At 54.5% G+C, this 16,651-nt stretch overlaps 7 protein-coding genes across 7 annotated transcripts; 5 read left to right on the top strand and 2 right to left on the bottom strand.

The window, feature by feature from the left end:
- Window positions 1–4,503: 4,503 nt before the first annotated feature.
- Window positions 4,504–6,512, top strand: GLOTRDRAFT_116993 (alpha/beta-hydrolase; the record flags this gene model as incomplete). The annotated part of the gene is made up of 4 exons (XM_007869740.1): window positions 4,504–4,703; window positions 4,753–5,034; window positions 5,090–5,178; window positions 5,242–6,512. 4 exons carry the CDS (start codon window positions 4,504–4,506, stop codon window positions 6,510–6,512), a joined length of 1,842 nt encoding a protein of 613 aa, XP_007867931.1.
- On the bottom strand, window positions 6,176–9,046 carry GLOTRDRAFT_78652 (SHMT-domain-containing protein). The gene is made up of 10 exons (XM_007869739.1): window positions 8,878–9,046; window positions 8,710–8,817; window positions 8,448–8,648; window positions 8,377–8,384; window positions 8,111–8,321; window positions 7,867–8,048; window positions 7,675–7,804; window positions 7,508–7,616; window positions 7,331–7,456; window positions 6,176–7,276 (listed from the first exon to the last, which is right to left on the bottom strand). Exons 1-10 carry the CDS (start codon window positions 8,980–8,982, stop codon window positions 6,960–6,962), a joined length of 1,497 nt encoding a protein of 498 aa, XP_007867930.1. The 5' UTR covers window positions 8,983–9,046; the 3' UTR covers window positions 6,176–6,959.
- Window positions 9,047–9,646: 600 nt separating this feature from the next.
- Window positions 9,647–10,563, top strand: GLOTRDRAFT_130958 (uncharacterized protein; the record flags this gene model as incomplete). Its single annotated transcript, XM_007869738.1, has 4 exons — window positions 9,647–9,751; window positions 9,805–10,179; window positions 10,233–10,361; window positions 10,429–10,563. 4 exons carry the CDS (start codon window positions 9,647–9,649, stop codon window positions 10,561–10,563), a joined length of 744 nt encoding a protein of 247 aa, XP_007867929.1.
- A 2,563-nt stretch (window positions 10,564–13,126) lies between these two features.
- Window positions 13,127–14,112, top strand: GLOTRDRAFT_111720 (uncharacterized protein; the record flags this gene model as incomplete). Its single annotated transcript, XM_007869737.1, has 4 exons — window positions 13,127–13,324; window positions 13,376–13,540; window positions 13,626–13,988; window positions 14,053–14,112. Coding segments are annotated over exons 1-4 (741 nt in total), but the record flags the coding sequence as incomplete, so codon positions are not given.
- Window positions 14,113–15,322: 1,210 nt separating this feature from the next.
- GLOTRDRAFT_23787 (uncharacterized protein) lies at window positions 15,323–15,676 on the top strand (the record flags this gene model as incomplete). The annotated part of the gene is made up of 1 exon (XM_007869498.1): window positions 15,323–15,676. A coding segment is annotated over one exon (354 nt), but the record flags the coding sequence as incomplete, so codon positions are not given.
- Window positions 15,380–16,118, top strand: GLOTRDRAFT_63229 (uncharacterized protein; the record flags this gene model as incomplete). Its single annotated transcript, XM_007869736.1, has 1 exon — window positions 15,380–16,118. A coding segment is annotated over exon 1 (273 nt), but the record flags the coding sequence as incomplete, so codon positions are not given.
- A 171-nt stretch (window positions 16,119–16,289) lies between these two features.
- Window positions 16,290–16,582, bottom strand: GLOTRDRAFT_111719 (uncharacterized protein). The gene has a single exon (XM_007869735.1). The coding sequence runs from the start codon at window positions 16,575–16,577 to the stop codon at window positions 16,326–16,328; it is 252 nt and encodes an 83-aa protein (XP_007867926.1). The 5' UTR covers window positions 16,578–16,582; the 3' UTR covers window positions 16,290–16,325.
- Between the last annotated feature and the right edge of the window lie 69 nt (window positions 16,583–16,651).

The raw sequence follows: 16,651 nt of genomic DNA, 5'->3' as shown, positions 1-16,651 counted from the left end.
GCTTCACCGGCCATGTAGATTCACAATCAGTTGTGATAACTTTCGTGCATACTCTCTGTATTTTATCACGCAATAATTCGCCTGGTTTTACTTGATGTGTCCGCTCAGTTATATTTCATCAGTGTGAGCGGCATGCAAGGTAGGAGCGGCAAAGGGGCGCCGCCTGTTGCCGCTGAGTGGCGCCGCCTGTTGCCGCTGAGTGGCGCCGCCTGTTGCCGCCGGCGGCCCACTCAATATCGATTGAAAGCCATATATGACATATTGTTCACAGGCTGAAGTGGATTCTGATGCGTGAATCTGGTAAATTATATCACAAGTACCCATATGCTGAGCCATATTTGGAATACTGTGTTGCGTACACTCTCGTTATATACTTAAGTTATAACTCTCGGGTGGTAACCGTCCCCATATATGTTATATGTCATCACATATAACATGGAGAGAAAGGTTGCCTACGGGCAGATATATTCCCCTTAACGGCAGCTAATGTCATATTTGATATTCCTTACTGTCTATTGCTGGACTAAACAATCTCAAAATGAGTATTACATATTGCTTTGGCTGTATATTACTTCTTACGGTTTGACATTCACGACCGGGTTCAGGTCAGCATCATATATTGAGTTGTCCGATGTGTGGTCTCCCGGGCCTTGTTCCGTGCGCATATCGCCGTATTCAGAGACAGCCTCTCGACAAGGGGAAGTGATTTCAATTCAGCACGGCGTTCCGCCGAGGAATGGGTCTTGTGCTTTCTCGCCGGAGGAGGCGCGTCGCCACCCAGCTCCTGAGAGATATTGGCCATGTTGGGTTCGATAGATAAGCGAGGCGGTACCGAGCTGATAAGATAACGGCAAAGCGGGAAGCTAGTGAGACGAGATATACAGCAGGAAATTCTGGTAGTGCTCGAAGTATATAGTCAAGTCGAAAAGAACTTCGAAAGGAACTCTCCACTCAGGCGTCGAGGATGAGGGGAGAGAGAAAGCGTGAAAATTCGAAAGACTGACGCGGCGTGCTGAGCATTGGGAGAGCTACGGGAGAAGGCGGCGCTCGCGTGGCGCCGCGTGCTCAGCACGCGAGGGCTCTTCAGCCACACCTAGCTTGGCTTAGCGCAAGCCCGAGCCGCTCGTTCCTCGCGTCGGGCTTGCTTGGCAGTCAGGTTCTGTCAGGGCTTATCGGTCTTTTCCAGATTTTCCGACACGGAGACCAAGCTAGCAGCGCATCCTCCTTCAAATACATGTCCTGTTGGGGCGGCTGCACCACGATCGCCGGGATGGTAAGCCTTTAGCGTGCTACGCATAGCATCGATTCTGGCATGAAGAATTGAATTCGTTCTGACGGGTAGCTGCACAAATGCACATTGCTTCCGATGCATCCTAATGGTGACATTAGTCTGGGGACGCTGATATAGACCGTTATCCCTTCCCGAGCAGCATTGACTCATGCCCACGGAAATCAGCGTTCCGTTGAGGTGCTGTGGTGTTGAATGTTGCTAACGCCTCCGATCTTTATTACCCACCAACTTGATGTTGCAAGGGGTACCTCCCAGCACATCGACGGGCTGACTCCCACATTGGTCGAGTGCTCGTCGATGGCAACGAGGCCGATATTATGACTGCGTCCCGCTGCTCCTTGACGTCCTCTCGACCCTGCTGGATGTCAGCGAGCTAATATGCTGCAAGTCGCCACGGATGTTGCGATTATACAGATAATCTGTAGCAGATGAACGTCCGTCTGATCTGCACAACCCTCGAGGCTTGCTACGGAAGTCGGGCCCTGGTCATCAGCTGGATCGGGGGCTCAGCATAGCTGTGAGTACTCTAGCATACTCTACAACCCGCCGATTCAGCGCCGACTATGCCCTCTTTGGCTGCTTTAGTTATCTTAACCCGTCCTACGTTGCATCACGCATGGAGGTACTGCGGGTAGGCCTTACGCTCAGAAATCATCAAGTGTCCACCCGCTCTGTTTTTGCGGAACCACAGGGCGAACATATCTCAACCCGTCCTGTCGCGCATGGCATCCAACCTCTCCGGGAAGTCTACCAATCGGATCGACCTCGCTGTGATGCTCAGAATTTGAGTCCCTTGCTGATAGTCAATGCCTCCAGCAATAATATGCCCAACAAACCTGATAGACGTGGCCCGTATCGGAAGGGGCCGAATGCTGATGCTGCGGGTCAACAGGCTTCATTATGATGGTAACTCGAGGGTCCGAAGTCGAGCGCGGGAACGCCGAGTACAAGATCATCCTCGCTCGAAAGGCAGAGCCTTGCATTGCAGTCCTCGTTACTGAACGGTGAAGCGATTCTCCTAACGGCCGGCTTGATTAGTCTCTGGCGCGAAACATCTCCACTAGTCCATCGACCCACCGCTTTATCCCTCATGCCATGCCCAGTGTATAACGGTACTGGAGCGCACACAACTCACGAGCCTCCCTAATAATCCCTGCTCTCGGCGATAACCGCCCCGCCCCCGCGCCTAGTCCTACCGCTCGGAATTTCCTCGCTGTCATGTGCAGCGTTCAAGTTTACCCACCGCTCCGGGACGGCAGGAGGACGATCGTCCTAGAAGAGGCACGGTTCCGTTTTCGGTGTAGCGCACATCGGTGGACCGTGCGGCATGTCGTATGTGTGTATTATCGCTGCTTGGCTTCTGATTGTCGTGGTTAGAGGTGCGGTGGCTATCTGGAATGAGTTGAACATAGCACGGTGAGTTATACTTGGAGTCCCTACAGTGACCCGCTTCCCTCCATGAGCTCGGAACTTGACCACGGGCATCCAGTCTTGAGTCGTGACCACGAGGAGGAGGCCAAACAGACTGTATTCTGAGGAGAAGGTGATTCCACTGTATCCACATCAACTGAGACCGCGCTTCCGCGCTCCCCCTTCTCGTAGGCGGTGCTGGTCCACAGTTCAAACAATATGGCTTGGCATCTGCTTAACTAGATGCAATCTTTAGTCTACTTAGGTTTAGCAAGGAAGATGGCGAGGTGAAGGATCTCCCGCCACTATGGATTCAGACTTTGGATGGAATACTGTCGGCGGCCGAATCACCTCGTCCATAGCTGACTGGACAGGCAGCGAGTTCTCGTCAGGATCAGGTTGAGGGCTCAGGAGCCCCCCTCCTATCCCTTGCGAGCATAGAATCTAGTCCCCTGATCGAGTGAATACGAATAAGCTGGACTTTCCAAGTGAATTGTGGCGTTGTGGCGCAAACGTGACAACCCCCGTGACTGAATGCGTCACGCACTTTATCGCCGCAAAATCACGATGGCCATCGATGAGCTCCTTGCTTTCGTTCCTTCACCGTGTCGTCCGTCGTCGCCATCCAGTGTTCTGAAATATATGTTTTCCCTTGTCTGTTAGTCCATGAGACCGCCTGAGTGAGTTTGATGCGAGCGCTGCCATTGACTTTGTGCTCAGAGATGAGAGACGGACGAGTGCGCTGAGGTCACTGCTGCAACGAGCGTGATTGGTCTCGTTCTTTCACTCTTGTGCGTTCGCGCAGATACGTCGCTATATACAGTCGCGTTATTTGCGTAAGGCGAGGTGAGTGTTTTATGTCATGTATGTCGCTGCGCGTTGTATCTTACGTTCTTCTGGTGTCAGGAGCAGAGCTGCTTGGTTTGTGACCATGGGCAGAGTCGGGCGTAAACTACCTGTCGCTCCTGTGTATCATGACTGGTAGTAATGTTAACGCGTCAAGTTATGCGTTCTCTCTTGGCACATAGCCTTGCGCCGAGTTATGTATGTGTTCTGCAAGCGTCAACCTGACAACTGCGCTGCAAGCTGCGGTCCCGCAGCTTTCCAGACAAGCTCCCCGTCTCCCCGTCCAATTCCCCGCACTCTCCCCTTCGGGCGCCTTCTCCCTTGTGTCCCGGCGGTAATACTAATACAGGCCCGTGCCATCAAGCTCGTCCTGGTGGATATATTCTAGGTTCGAAGCTACGTCTCGTTTTACCCACCTACGTAAACGCCCTCATAGATGCAGCCCCACCGGTGAGAATCGGTATTGTCGTTCCCTTTGGGCGTGCGCAGTGCGACGATCTCGGCTAGCTTGTTATAGGACAAGTGCTACGACTCTGCTTTGGTGCAGGCTCGTAGAAAACCCGCGGCGGTGAGCAAATCATTTCATGTTAGCCAGTCACGTCATGTTGATGTCAAGCAACACACCGCATTCGCAGCAAAGTTGCAGTAAAGGCCGAGATTTGGGCCCCGTGGTTTCTCGCAAGTTCCGTTCAATTGAATCTGGGATCGGTGCATCACGTGACTGATCAGGCCAGCGAAGGTCACATCGCTATCGCAGCTGCCTGTTTGGGCGGACTGCTCGAGTTTTTGCTACGAGGCCTGCTCGATGATCGCCTTCGGGTCCATGCGGGATGGCGAGGCTCGAGCAGCCATCCCATACTTAAACTCCAGGCCGTCCTCGAGCCTGCGCCCCATACGCTTGCCCCTGACCCCTGCCCCGCCCCCGCACCTCGCTTATTCACCCACCGACCACAGCCATGCCTATCAAGGTCGTTCACCCGGTCGTCCACCACAAGGCTCTCAAGACCGCCTTCACCGGCGTCGAGCACTCGGCGTCTACGCCGGAGGCTCCCGTAGCCCAGTTTCGCGGCATCAAGTATGCCAGCATCCCTGCTCGCTTTCGCCAGTCCAGACTATGCACCTCCTATCCCACTCACGTCGACGCGACGAAATATGGGTACGTGCGCATCTCTGTAGGGCTCGCGCTCAGCCTGACTGTCGCGTAGTCCAATATGCCCTCAGGTTCACGTAAAGGGCGCCGAGGCAGACATGTTCGGCCTCACAGAGGATCAAGTTCCTCAACAAAACTTCAAGCAGCACGAGTTCGAGTGTCTCAACCTGATAATCACCTGTCCAGGCGACATCGACTCCAGCTCGCGATACCCCGTAATGATATGGATTCATGGGGGCGGCAATACCGGCACCGGCTCAAGCTGGGTGTACGACGGCGGCGCCCTCGTCCGCAAAAGCATTCTCATGGGCAAGCCTATGGTCCTAGTAACCTTCAAGTACGTGGCACCACAGTCGCTCATAGCGATATCATACTGACGTTCTTCATTCAAGCTATCGATTAGGTATTTTAGGGTTTGCCGCCGGGTCCAGTCTGCAAGAAGACAACCTTGAGGCAGGTGACGAGGGAGTGGGCAACTACGGTACGCGAGCGCTTCTCTCATAGCCTGAGAAGCACCTGACTTACCGATCTCTCCGCTCCACAGGCCTCAGGGACCAGCGCAGAGCTATGGAATGGGTGCACCGGTACATCACCGAGTTCGGCGGCGACCCCAGCAACGTGACGCTGTTCGGCGAGTCCACCGGGGCTGCTGACATCCTCTGCCATATGCTGTCCGCCAAGAACGAGGTGCACCCTCTGTTCCACCGCGCCATCGTGCAGAGCGCGATCGTGGACCACAATGTCCCGGACGTGCATACTGCCGGCTGGCACCTGTCCAGGATGATGTCCGCGCTGGGCGTTCGCTCGCTGGAGCAGCTGCGCGCTGTCGATGTGGAGAAGCTCGTCGTCCTCGGCCACCACCATCACCTGCGTGCGACAGATGACGGTGTCTTCTTCCGCAAAGGCTGGAAGGAACTCCTCTTCCCAGAGCACCACCACCACCATGCCGAATCGCACGCCCATGTTGAGAAGCACGCGCCAAAGCTTCCCCATTCCGACTCGCACCACCACGTCCCTGGCGTGCACCACCACCACCACGCCCCTTCGCTGCAACCCATGATTATCGGCGACATCTACTCCTCGTCGCACCTCTACTCTCTGCCCGCTTCGCTATGGACGCCCGACGGCGTCACCCGGCGCATCCGCGCCATCTGCCAGTCACTCTCCAAAGCCTCCGCGCTCATGCGCGCCTACGACATCCACGCGCACACCGACCCCGAGGACCTGCCCGACAAGGTCCTCGAGCTCATCACCGACGCGCGGCTCGCGTGGCCGACGGAGTGCGTCGCGAACGGCGTCAGGCGCGCGCGCGGAGGGCGCGGAGTGTACCGCTACGTCTTCGACCAGGAGGGCCCCGGGCGCGGGCCCGTCGACCTCGCGTACGTGTTCGACAATGTGCCGATGCCCGCGGCGATGTCCTCGCCGGACCTGTACCCCAGCTCGTTCTCCGATTCGGACGACGAGGACGAGGACGTCGAGATGATGTCCGCGTCGGCGAGCTCGGGCTCGGGCTCGTACGACGACCCCGACTGGGGGATGTCGGTTGTGGACGAGTACTCGTACGCGCGCGTGCGCGACGCGGTGCAGGAGCGCTGGATCGCGTTCGCGTACGGCGAGGCGCCGTGGAACGAGGACAATGTCTTCGTCTTCGGGCCGGAGGGCGAGACGGGTGAGCGCTCGTGGTGTATCTTCGAGGGCCGCCGGAGGCGGCAGACCTGGCGGGAGGCGCTAGAGCCGCTCGGGATGTCGCTCGTCCAGAAGGTCGGGTTGGAGCTCAGTAATGGCCCGCCTCTGGGTATGAAGCATCCGCTCTGATTGTACCATTTCCTTTTGTTCTCTGTGTCGTCGGGTCCCCAGTCTGCTGAAAAACGGTGCAGTCTATTATCTATTGCTATCTTTATTGCTTTCCGCATTTCTATGCTTCCCTCGCCGTTCATCTCACTGCTCTCGCTGTTCTCATAGTATATGCCCCACATCATCACTAGTTCATTCTTCACATCATCACTCATCATCATCCACACTATGACATCCTGTTCATACATTAGCACCCTTGTATTGTAGCAACGCCCATGAATGTAGCGCCTATCTAGTATGCACAACAATAGATGAATCCTACAGATACAGCAGTGAATAAGCGGCTAGACGACGTTGAAGCCCGTCTCGTGCCAAGATTCGCGACGTTGAATCTTTGATATACAGTAATGACCATGCGCTCTCTAGTACCATACCCGCAACTCCCTTCCACCACACGCACCCTCTTATCTAATCGTCGTGCCAGCCAGCAGGCTTCTGCAGCTGGGAGACATCCACGCCGGGCAGGGGCCACTTCCGCGCCCAGTCGCGCACCTCGCGGCGCAGGACTGCGACCTTCTCGCTCTTCGCGGCGACGCGCTCGAAGTCCTTGAGCAGCTTGCTGCCCGCCTCCTGCTGGAGCTCGAGCGAGAGCTGCACGGCGCGGTGCAGGAAGTCCGCGACGACCTTCATGTCCGCCTCGAGCATGTCGCGCGAGGTGAGCGCGGACGTGCCGAGGCGGATGCCGCCGGGCGCTTGGGCGTTGGCGTCGCCCGACACGGCGTTTTCTGCGAGAGCGTGTTAGTTGAGATTGCGCGATGACGGGTGGAACGGAGACGTACTGTTGATGGTGATGTGCATCAGATCACAGATCTTCTCGACCTTGCTGCCGGTGAGCTTCAAGGGTCGCAGGTCCCAGAGAATCAGGTGATTATCGGTACCATCCGTTTGCAGTTTGTAGCCGTGCGCTGTAGAGCAGGTCAACATCGATTTCCCAAGCTATGCATGAGAAGACGTACATGAGAGGGCCTCAGCCAGAGCACGGGCATTCTTGATGACCTGCTTCGCGTAAGCCTTCCACGTAGGCTGGCATGCCTGGTACAAGGCGGTAGCAATACCGGCGATAGTCTACACGTAATGATGGGGTAATACATAATTCATACACTTCACAGTAGAGCCTACTCACGTTGTTGTGAGGACCACCCTGGCAAGCTGGGAAGACAGCCTCGTTCACCCGCTTCTCCAGGTCGCTCGCCTGAGCCGAGTCCTTGCGGAAGAAAACGAGACCGGCGCGGGGACCGCGGAGGGTCTTGTGCCTAGTTCGGCGTATGTCATCTATCGATACTCCGGGGGACGTCGGACCGGAAAGTCCACTCACGTAGTAGTAGTGACCACGTCGCAGTACTCGAAGGGGTTGTTGAGCTCCTGCGCAGCGACCAGACCGCTGGTGTGGGCGATGTCGGCCATCAGGAAGGCGCCGTGCTCGTCACAGACTTTGCGCAGAGCTGCGTAGTCCCAGTCACGGGGATAAGCGGAGGCACCGCAGATGACGAGTCTGGGCTGTGATAATTGACATAGCGTCAGTGTGCATTCCGAGCTGACGATCGGTGAGAATAACCAACCTTGAAGACTTTCGCCTGCTTGGAGAGGCCCTCGTAATCGATGAGCTGTGTCGAGGGGTCCAGGCTGTAGGGGAAGGACTGGAAGTAGATCGAGGAAGCAGTGATCTTCTTCTTGGCGGTGTAGTAACCGTGGGTTAAGTGACCACCGTCAGGGAGACCCAGGCCCATCAACCGATCTTGCGGTTGCAGGAGGGCAGTCAAAGCAGCGAAGCTAGGAATGAAAGTGAGAGGGATGCTATCAAGTCACAGACTCCAAATGTACGTACTTTGCGGTCTAGATACCAAAACGTTATCATTTAAGCTGCGAGGTCTCATTTGAGCCTATGTCTGCACTTACACTGCCAGAGTACGGCTGCACATTGACCCCCCACTTGGCCGGGTCCAAATGGAACGCCTCCAGGGCCCGCTTGCGGCACAGGACCTCGAGCTCGTCGATGTACTCATTACCACCATAGTACCGAGCGGAGGGCAGACCTTCAGAGTACTTGTTGGTGAGAATGGAACCATTGGCCTCCATCACAGCCCGGCTGGTCAAGTTCTATCACAGAGGATTGATCTAATCAGTCAAATGCAGGGCAAGCAACTGCCTGGGAGCGTACCTCCGACGCAATCAGCTCGAGGCCGGAGTACTGCCGCCATGTCTCCTTGTCAATGATGTTTTGGACCTCGGGGTCGAGCTCTCTCAAGGGGGCGTACAAGGGCTTGTTCTGTCCGATTCGTTCATTAGCTAAGTGAGTCAACCCGCCCGATAGAGGGAGGAGACGTACAAAGTCAGGCGTGTTGGCGGTGGCCATGGTTGCTCTGGGGAAACGGAAGGAACGGACAGGGAAGGTGGTGGTACGGGAAAGAGGTCGAGCGAGCAAACGATACATCCGCAAGAAAAAAATCAAGGGTTCCCTTAAAGCAGTTGTACTTGAACCGAATCAAAGGCCGGATAAAGCCGAATAGTGTGGCGGGGCGTCTATCACAAATGGAAGCTCCGCCGCCACCGAGAAACACCTCTTCTCCGCTCAATCCCCGACACATCTGATGTGTTTTCAGTTTATGGTCGGCCACGACGAGTTCTACCCAGAGTCGCAATCGCTGGTCTGTATTGAGGTTAACCGCAGCGGTCGCGTAGAAGCTGCTCACGAAGGCAGAAAATCGTCGTAAAACCGCTGATAATTGCCGGGGGTACGGGGGGTTTCTGTCCTCGGCGGCCTGCACCGTTCACTTCGGTTGATCTCCCGCCGCACTGGTTCCCCTCGCAAGTACCAGATAAGACTCGAATATATGGGCAGAGAATGTGAATGCGACGACTCAGGGAGGAAACCGTGCATACGTAGCGCTTCCGAGCAACAGACCCCTTACTTGGTTGCACCTGGATTGCTGTACGATTCAAGCTGCATCCATGCTATGCTATCGTTCAACACTCCCCCTGCTTCCTTTGTCACGAACCATGCTCTGCAAAGCATGTTTTCGGCCTCAGCCGAGACACAGCTGCGGGAGAGTATACAAGCCACCGCGCCCGTGCTACTCTACATTATTCCTTAGACGATGATGTACAGCGAAAACGACGACGACTCAATTGCGCCATCTATCTTCCTGACTCCTCCTGAGACGCCCTATCCTAGTCCACCTGCTTCTCCTGAACCTGAACAAGTGAGTATACTATTCCCGGCTACGACAACCTATCGATGTCTGATCCTTAGCAGATCGAAGGGGATCATGCTAGATTTGAAGTCTCCGACATCGTCGAGTCGCACTCTGAAGTAAACGAACAGCTTGGAGGATCTGGAACGACAGACAGCCCTGTGATATTGGACCCAATCATAAATGGTCAGGAAGCAGGGGAGCAACTTGGGATCGAGCCGACAGGTCCGACTCAACCCCAGGCAACACCAGAAATTCTTCTATGCAGCAGCTGTAACCGCGAGTACAAGACCAAAACCGCACTGGAGCAGCATTACCGCGACACAGCAGCGCACCGTGACGAACCCGCGGTCTATTGCAACAATTGCCGTCGCAAATATCCCTCGCAGAAGGCATTGGAGCAGCACTATCGCGATACTGTCGGGCATGAAATTGACGTATGTGCCGTTCGCATGCACTTGGCGTTAAGCTAGACTGATGAGTTCCAAAGGGTACTTTCTCGGATGTATCGCCCGTTTATTGCCCCACTTGCGGGCGCAGGTATGCGTCACAGAGAGCTATGGAGCAACACTGGAAAGATACTGTTGGCCACGCCCCGCCTAACTATGTTCGATCCTCTGTGAGTGCCCGTCGAACAAGTGTTCTTCTCGCCTAGCTGCCGACATTAATCGTCTGCATATCTGCAGCCGCCGGCCTGGTCTGCCGACGATCACCTGCGCTGCTCGGCATGCACCCGGAAATATCGCACCAGGCAGGCATTAGAGCAGCACTGCAAGGACAGCGCCGGCCATTCACCGCTCGTCGCTACGGTCAGGGGATGATGGGGTCGGTATAAAGGACACTGAGTTACATTGGAAGGAGTCTTCCACAACATCGTTGATCTTGTGGCGAGTTCCTTTCAGCGTACTTCTGATGTATTCTTGGTTTGATTTGATTTGACAAACGGACTCTCCGTCTCTCCGAACGTGGGAGTTTCTCTGTGGCCATGCACTCAGTCCTCAACGTGCAGTTGCCTCGTGGATGGCTCACGCCCATGACGGTAAGTCACGAGGCTGCAATGCGACTGCCTCATCTGGATTCAGAAGGGCTACAACCTGGTACTACCTTACCAGATTGTTGACGTCCTCCACTGCTTTCCATCGCTGTGCAACATGGTATATTGCAACGGCCCGCTCTGTAACAAGAAATGGTTTCCATCCGCTGAAGCTTTGGCGCGTCACATGTGGGATTCCCCAAAGCACTCCCGCTGCAAGGCTTGCAAACGGGGGTTCGTCGACGTAAATGCCATGCGAAATGTACGTGATATATGGTTCTTCCTCTCGTCTCACCTGCGACGATTTATGTTTTGTGGTGTCCCGAACAGCACAGGGCTGCCGCGCACGGATGGCAGGGAAACGCATACAGGTCTACTAGTATGTACGAGGTGGTCACCCAAGGCTACATACCTCCGGAGTTGGACCTGCGCGATTCCGCTGTTTCTGTGGAGTCGCCGAGTACGGAAGCCGGTCGTCCCAGCGATTCTACAGGTTTCACGAAACACAGTGATAAGAAGGACAGTATTGTGCGTACATGTTGGTACTCGCGACAAGCGGAACTCTAACACTATGAGCAGCAATGCTCACAAGGCGCATATCAGGCACGTAATTGCAGCGGGCTGATGACTATATACAGTTTTAATTGAAGCGAAACGGGTAGGATCGCATTTCTTCAAACGAGGATGCCTGTTGTCTATCTTGCGAGCGAAGGTTTGAGTCCTTTGCGGAGCTGCAAATCCATTACACGCGCTCTGCCTTGCATCCTACATGCAAAGAATGCGAGAAAGGCTTCAAAGATGGAGCATCTCTGGCTGAGGTTCGTCATCCCCCGCATCTCCTTTCTCCTACGAACCTGATTCCGTCGGATGTTAGCACCGTCTGGCTGTTCATATAAGTATATCCGGACAATCAACCAAGCAGGAAACCGGTGAGAGTAGCGCTGCCGATGAGGACGGAGTGAGCAAGTCCCGGGAGGCCGAAAGCCCACGGGAAGGTGACCGCTCCAGTCAGGAAGGCACTGAAATTCCACGCGCGATGTTGGATCGCGGCAATGGTAGTCCCGTCTCTTCCTCTGCCGACCTCGATAGTATCCGCATCAATATCACGTATCCCTCGGCCGGCGGAGAAGACGAAAACAAAGGGATTGGGTACGAAAGTACAGTGAGTATCTTATATCGATTTATATCTTCGGATGCACGAAACGACCTTTTCAAATGCATTCATCAGCTTGAGCTTCCTGATTCCAATAATGCCGCATGCCAAACTGTATCAGCAAGTGCCAGCTCGCGGCCTCCTGCGTTCATTGTCACAAGTGAGGAGGATACCTGCACGAAGTCCTTCGTCTTTCCTGCCGACGCTTCAACGATCAGACCGCTGCCGCTTCTTAAAATTTACGAAGATGAGGGGAAAATCACCGATCTTTCGGATTCACCCACAAGCGTAGAGGCTCTCTCGTCTCCTCCTTCTTCATTCACTGCTTCATTATCCCCGCTTTCTGAACGAGCGGATGATGATGACCAGCCAGTGTTGGAAGAAGGAGCGGACTCCGAGAGTATAACTACGACATCAAGTAACGAATTAACAAGAGGCGCGAATTTTCCTCCCGCTACCGTGATCTCCAGTGGCTGTCCGACACCCATCGCAGAAGCGGTCTGTGAGTGCTCAGTTTTTGATTTCATGTGGCTGAGAGTACGAGTCTAGGTGTAGTACCAATGGTAGTGACAGTCCAGAAGGGGGTTCCGCAAAACCCCACTCTGAAGGCATCACAGGAGTCCCACTCAGAGTGTGATGCATCGAGCTATCAAGAGGCATCTTGCCAGACACTGGCGTATCCTTCGCTGCGCTGTAGAATCTGTCATTTGGACCCTCCGAGAATAATGACGGCCACTATGTGCGGTCATCTATTTTGTAACTCGTATGTCAACTCCACGATTACATACACATACGTCCTCTCATGCGGAGACATTTGTCGTCCCAGGTGCATTGTCGGGAAAATCGTCGCGAAGCCGGAGTGCCCGTCATGCAAGGCGCCAACCCTTCTTTACTGTTTATTTAAGCTGGATCTGGACCGGTAGACCTCAGCGGGGAAACGTCAGCTTGACACCCGTTCTCGGTCGATATATCGAATCACGATTGTGTCGTACGTTGTGCCGCCTTGCGTTGGAGCGGGCTTCCTCCGATCGGTGGCTGGGAATGTGGGACCATGTCCAGTAATCTATGTCCCTTGCGGATGATGTGCGTTTGCCTCGTGCTTATCTAATTATTCCTTGACACCGTGGTATGGCTCGTGGTGGAAGCATACCTATACACGAGGTCGAAGATGGGAAGGGTTGTTTGCTGACCATCCCTCCCTAAACTTGATCGCCAGTTTGAGAGCACTCTGTCGGCGCCCATCATGTCTCGGCTAGTATTCTGCGACGGCCCCTCCTGTTTCAAGAAGGGTTTCAGCAACCGATATGCTTTGGCTCATCATCTACTCACTTCCCCGTCGCACCCTCACTGCTCGTCTTGCAACGTGGGTTTCAGGACTGAGTCTGGCTACGTCTTGGTATGAATAGGTAACTAGGGAGAAGGCAGCCCTGACTGATTTACTGAATAGCACTGGAAGAACCACAAAAACCACCGCGACAATCCCGAATGCGACATCTGCAAGATACGCTACAGGTCGTACGAAGAACTAGACGAACACTTCAGAACCGCTGCAAAGCACCCCAAGTGCCACCCGTGCAGAAAGGGGTTCTATGACCGGCACTTGTTGCATGTCGTGAGTTGCGATCCTGCATCAAGGATATGCCGTCAAGCTTTCACGTACGGAGCAGGAGCAGAACAATACTAATTGTTTTATCTAGCACCGGCTATACAAACATACAGATATGGCAGGCAATCCTCCGGGTCAAGCACAATCACTTGTACTTGCTCCCTCGAGTTACCCAGTGAGCGTTGGTGGGTCCGCGAGCGGGGGTGTAGGCGTGACCTACACACAGGGGCCGACAAATCCTGTAACGCATACCGCAGCACCGCAGCCGCTTCCAATCCTCACTTCGGTTGTTGAAGTGAATCACAATAATCCCGCACGCATTACCTGTCCATGTCCAGCGTGCGAGAAGCTGGTATTCGCCTGCAAACAAGCTTTTACCGAGCACCTGAAGACCTCGGATTCGCACATCCAATGCTGTAAAAAAGGATTCAAATTGGAAGGGCATTACATGGCCGTAAGTGATGATTTATGGACATACCCGCTCAGAAACCATACTGAGGAGAATATAATGGGATCAGCATAGGAAAACCAGTCCTGATCATCAGCCGCAATGCCCAATTTGCGACGAATGGTTTTCTTCGTACGATGAACTCGACGAACATTTCAGAACAAGCGGGCGGCATCCCACTTGCGAACGATGCTCGAAGGGGTTCTACGATGCCAAGATTCTCAAAGTGGTTTGTATGTCCTAATATTCACCGAGCCATCCATTTTGATCCTTCGGTGTTGGCTTACTCTGCAGCATAAGTTGTGCTCGCATCAGCTAGTGGCCTGCAGTCTATGTCCAGAGCTCGGGAAGACGTTCTACGAAGAGGATCTACCTAGCCATTATCTGAAGGCAAGCAGACACCCCATTTGTGACGCTTGCAGAGTAGGCTTCGAGAGTCATGCATTCCACCAAAAGGTGCAACGCTACCATACTTATTCAGCTGACAACCGAGGGACTGACTCTTCTTGACTCCGTACCAGCTGGCACCCTTCCGGGGTCCCACAGCGAGGCGGTCATTAGAGTAGTTTCTACATCCATAATTCCTCTCTCAGGCGACTTTCTGCTTCCTACATCTGCTTCTGTTCCCACTCTATCCACTACTTAAAATACCTAGCACTAATACCTCAGGTATGTCCGGTACACCAACTGACAAGACAGGCACTGTCAACGACCCCACGACGAAGACCCCGGGCAGCCGACCCGGACTCCGGTCCGATCCGTGGGCGGGAGCTCTCACCGGCGCGGTCAAGGACGCTCCGTCTGCGAAGAGTTATCTTATCAAGAAGAACTATTTGCTTGAGGTGGAAGAAATCACGCTTGGTAAGCTAGCGCATGCCCTAGTAGCCTCCACGAAAGAGACGTCCGGCGGCCGTGCCTGGAAAGAAGCTGTATTGGCGGTAGCGATCCTCCTGCGAGACGAAGAAGTCTCCAATGTGACGAACAATCTCTGTGAGGCTGTGAGCCGACGAATCGACAATATGGAACAGGCCACCATCACAAAGATCAATGAACTGGTAGCAAAGGTAACGACACAGACTAACACAACCCACATGACCACAGGGACAACGCTATACCGGGATGCTCTTCTGCGACCCGGTCCAACGTACACAGCACCGGACGCCTCACCAGTTGAAGTACGAGCCCGAGCACAGGCCGAAATCAGAGCTCGCCAAATCCTCATTGACATCGCTGACCCCGACGCCCGAAAAGACGTACTTAATCTTGCCGACAAAGTTCTAGTCGACAAAGCCAATTCCATCATCCGCGACCTCTGGCCTGACAAGATAGGATCCTGCAACATAGCAGCAGCCTCCAAGATATCCACTGGAGGGATTCTATACGAGGTACGTACCCGGGAAGGCGCTGATTACTTACGACAGAACTCCGGCGCCTTCGAAGAACGGTATCATCCAACGGCGGTCATTCGCGATCGACAACCCTGCCCAGTCCTTGCCGAGTTCGTGCCCATACAGTTTGACCCCGACCGCCCCGATGACCTTCGCGAAATCGAGGAAGTCAACGAATACGAACCCAACTCAATCACACGCGCCCGCTGGATTCGCCCTATCCACCGCCGAAAGCCCAACCAACGAGTTGCGCACGCCATACTATACTTCCGCGATCCGCAAACGGCAAACAGCGCTATTACTTCAGGGCTAGTTATCTGTCAGAAGCGTCTACGTGCACGTCGGGAAGCTGCGGAACCAATCCGATGCGCAAGGTGCCAAACCTACGGTCACATCGCAAGGGACTGTCAAGCTGAAGGAGATACATGCGGAACGTGCGGCAAGGACCATCGCACGACACAATGCTCCTCCAGGATGGTATACTGCACTAACTGCCACACTACTGACCATGCTAGTTGGAACAGGGACTGCCCCGTCTTCCGACGGGAATGTGAGCGGCTCGACATCCGACGCCCTGAAAATTCACTCCCCTATTTTGTTACTGACGAAGCCTGGACACAGACCATGTGCATCCCGCTGACCTCCGCCCTAAACCCCAGCCTCCGTCGATCAGTACCTCTGGACACCCTGCTCAAGACACAGCAACCGATCCCACGACGTGATCACAGCATGTCATCGCAACGTTCGGTACCCTCTCGCCCACGATCTCCCACCCCCGGTACTCCCGGCGCTCCCGGCGCTCCCCCAGCGCCCGCCAACAGAGATCAACATACTCGCAGCCATAGCCGACAGTCGACGCTCGATGGCTTTATCTACAACGGATCACAACGCCATGTCTGACGACCCTTCTCGAAGTGCCGGACAGTTACGAATCTGGCAGGAGAACCTCAACAAGTCAGTCCACGCAACATTCGATCTCCTCAACCGCGAACACCTCCACCGTGACTGGGACATCCTCCTCATCCAAGAACCATACATCGACCCCTTTAATAACACTAAAGCCACAAGTGGCTGGCGCGTAATCTACCCTACTAACCATCTCTCTAAGACAGCCCCGACACGCTCCGTCATCCTCGTCAACACTCGGCTCAGCACCAATGACTGGCGACAATTGGACTTCCCACACCCTGACGTTACCATCCTCCATCTCTGTGGCCAACGCGAGGCGCTCACGATCTGCAACATCTACAATACTGACAAGGATGACAACACGCTCACGGC

The sequence above is a fragment of the Gloeophyllum trabeum genome (genome assembly GCF_000344685.1).
Source record: "Gloeophyllum trabeum ATCC 11539 unplaced genomic scaffold GLOTRscaffold_00010, whole genome shotgun sequence".
NCBI classification, from domain to species: Eukaryota; Fungi; Basidiomycota; class Agaricomycetes; order Gloeophyllales; family Gloeophyllaceae; genus Gloeophyllum; species Gloeophyllum trabeum.
This window is presented reverse-complemented; position numbering and strand designations above follow the sequence as displayed.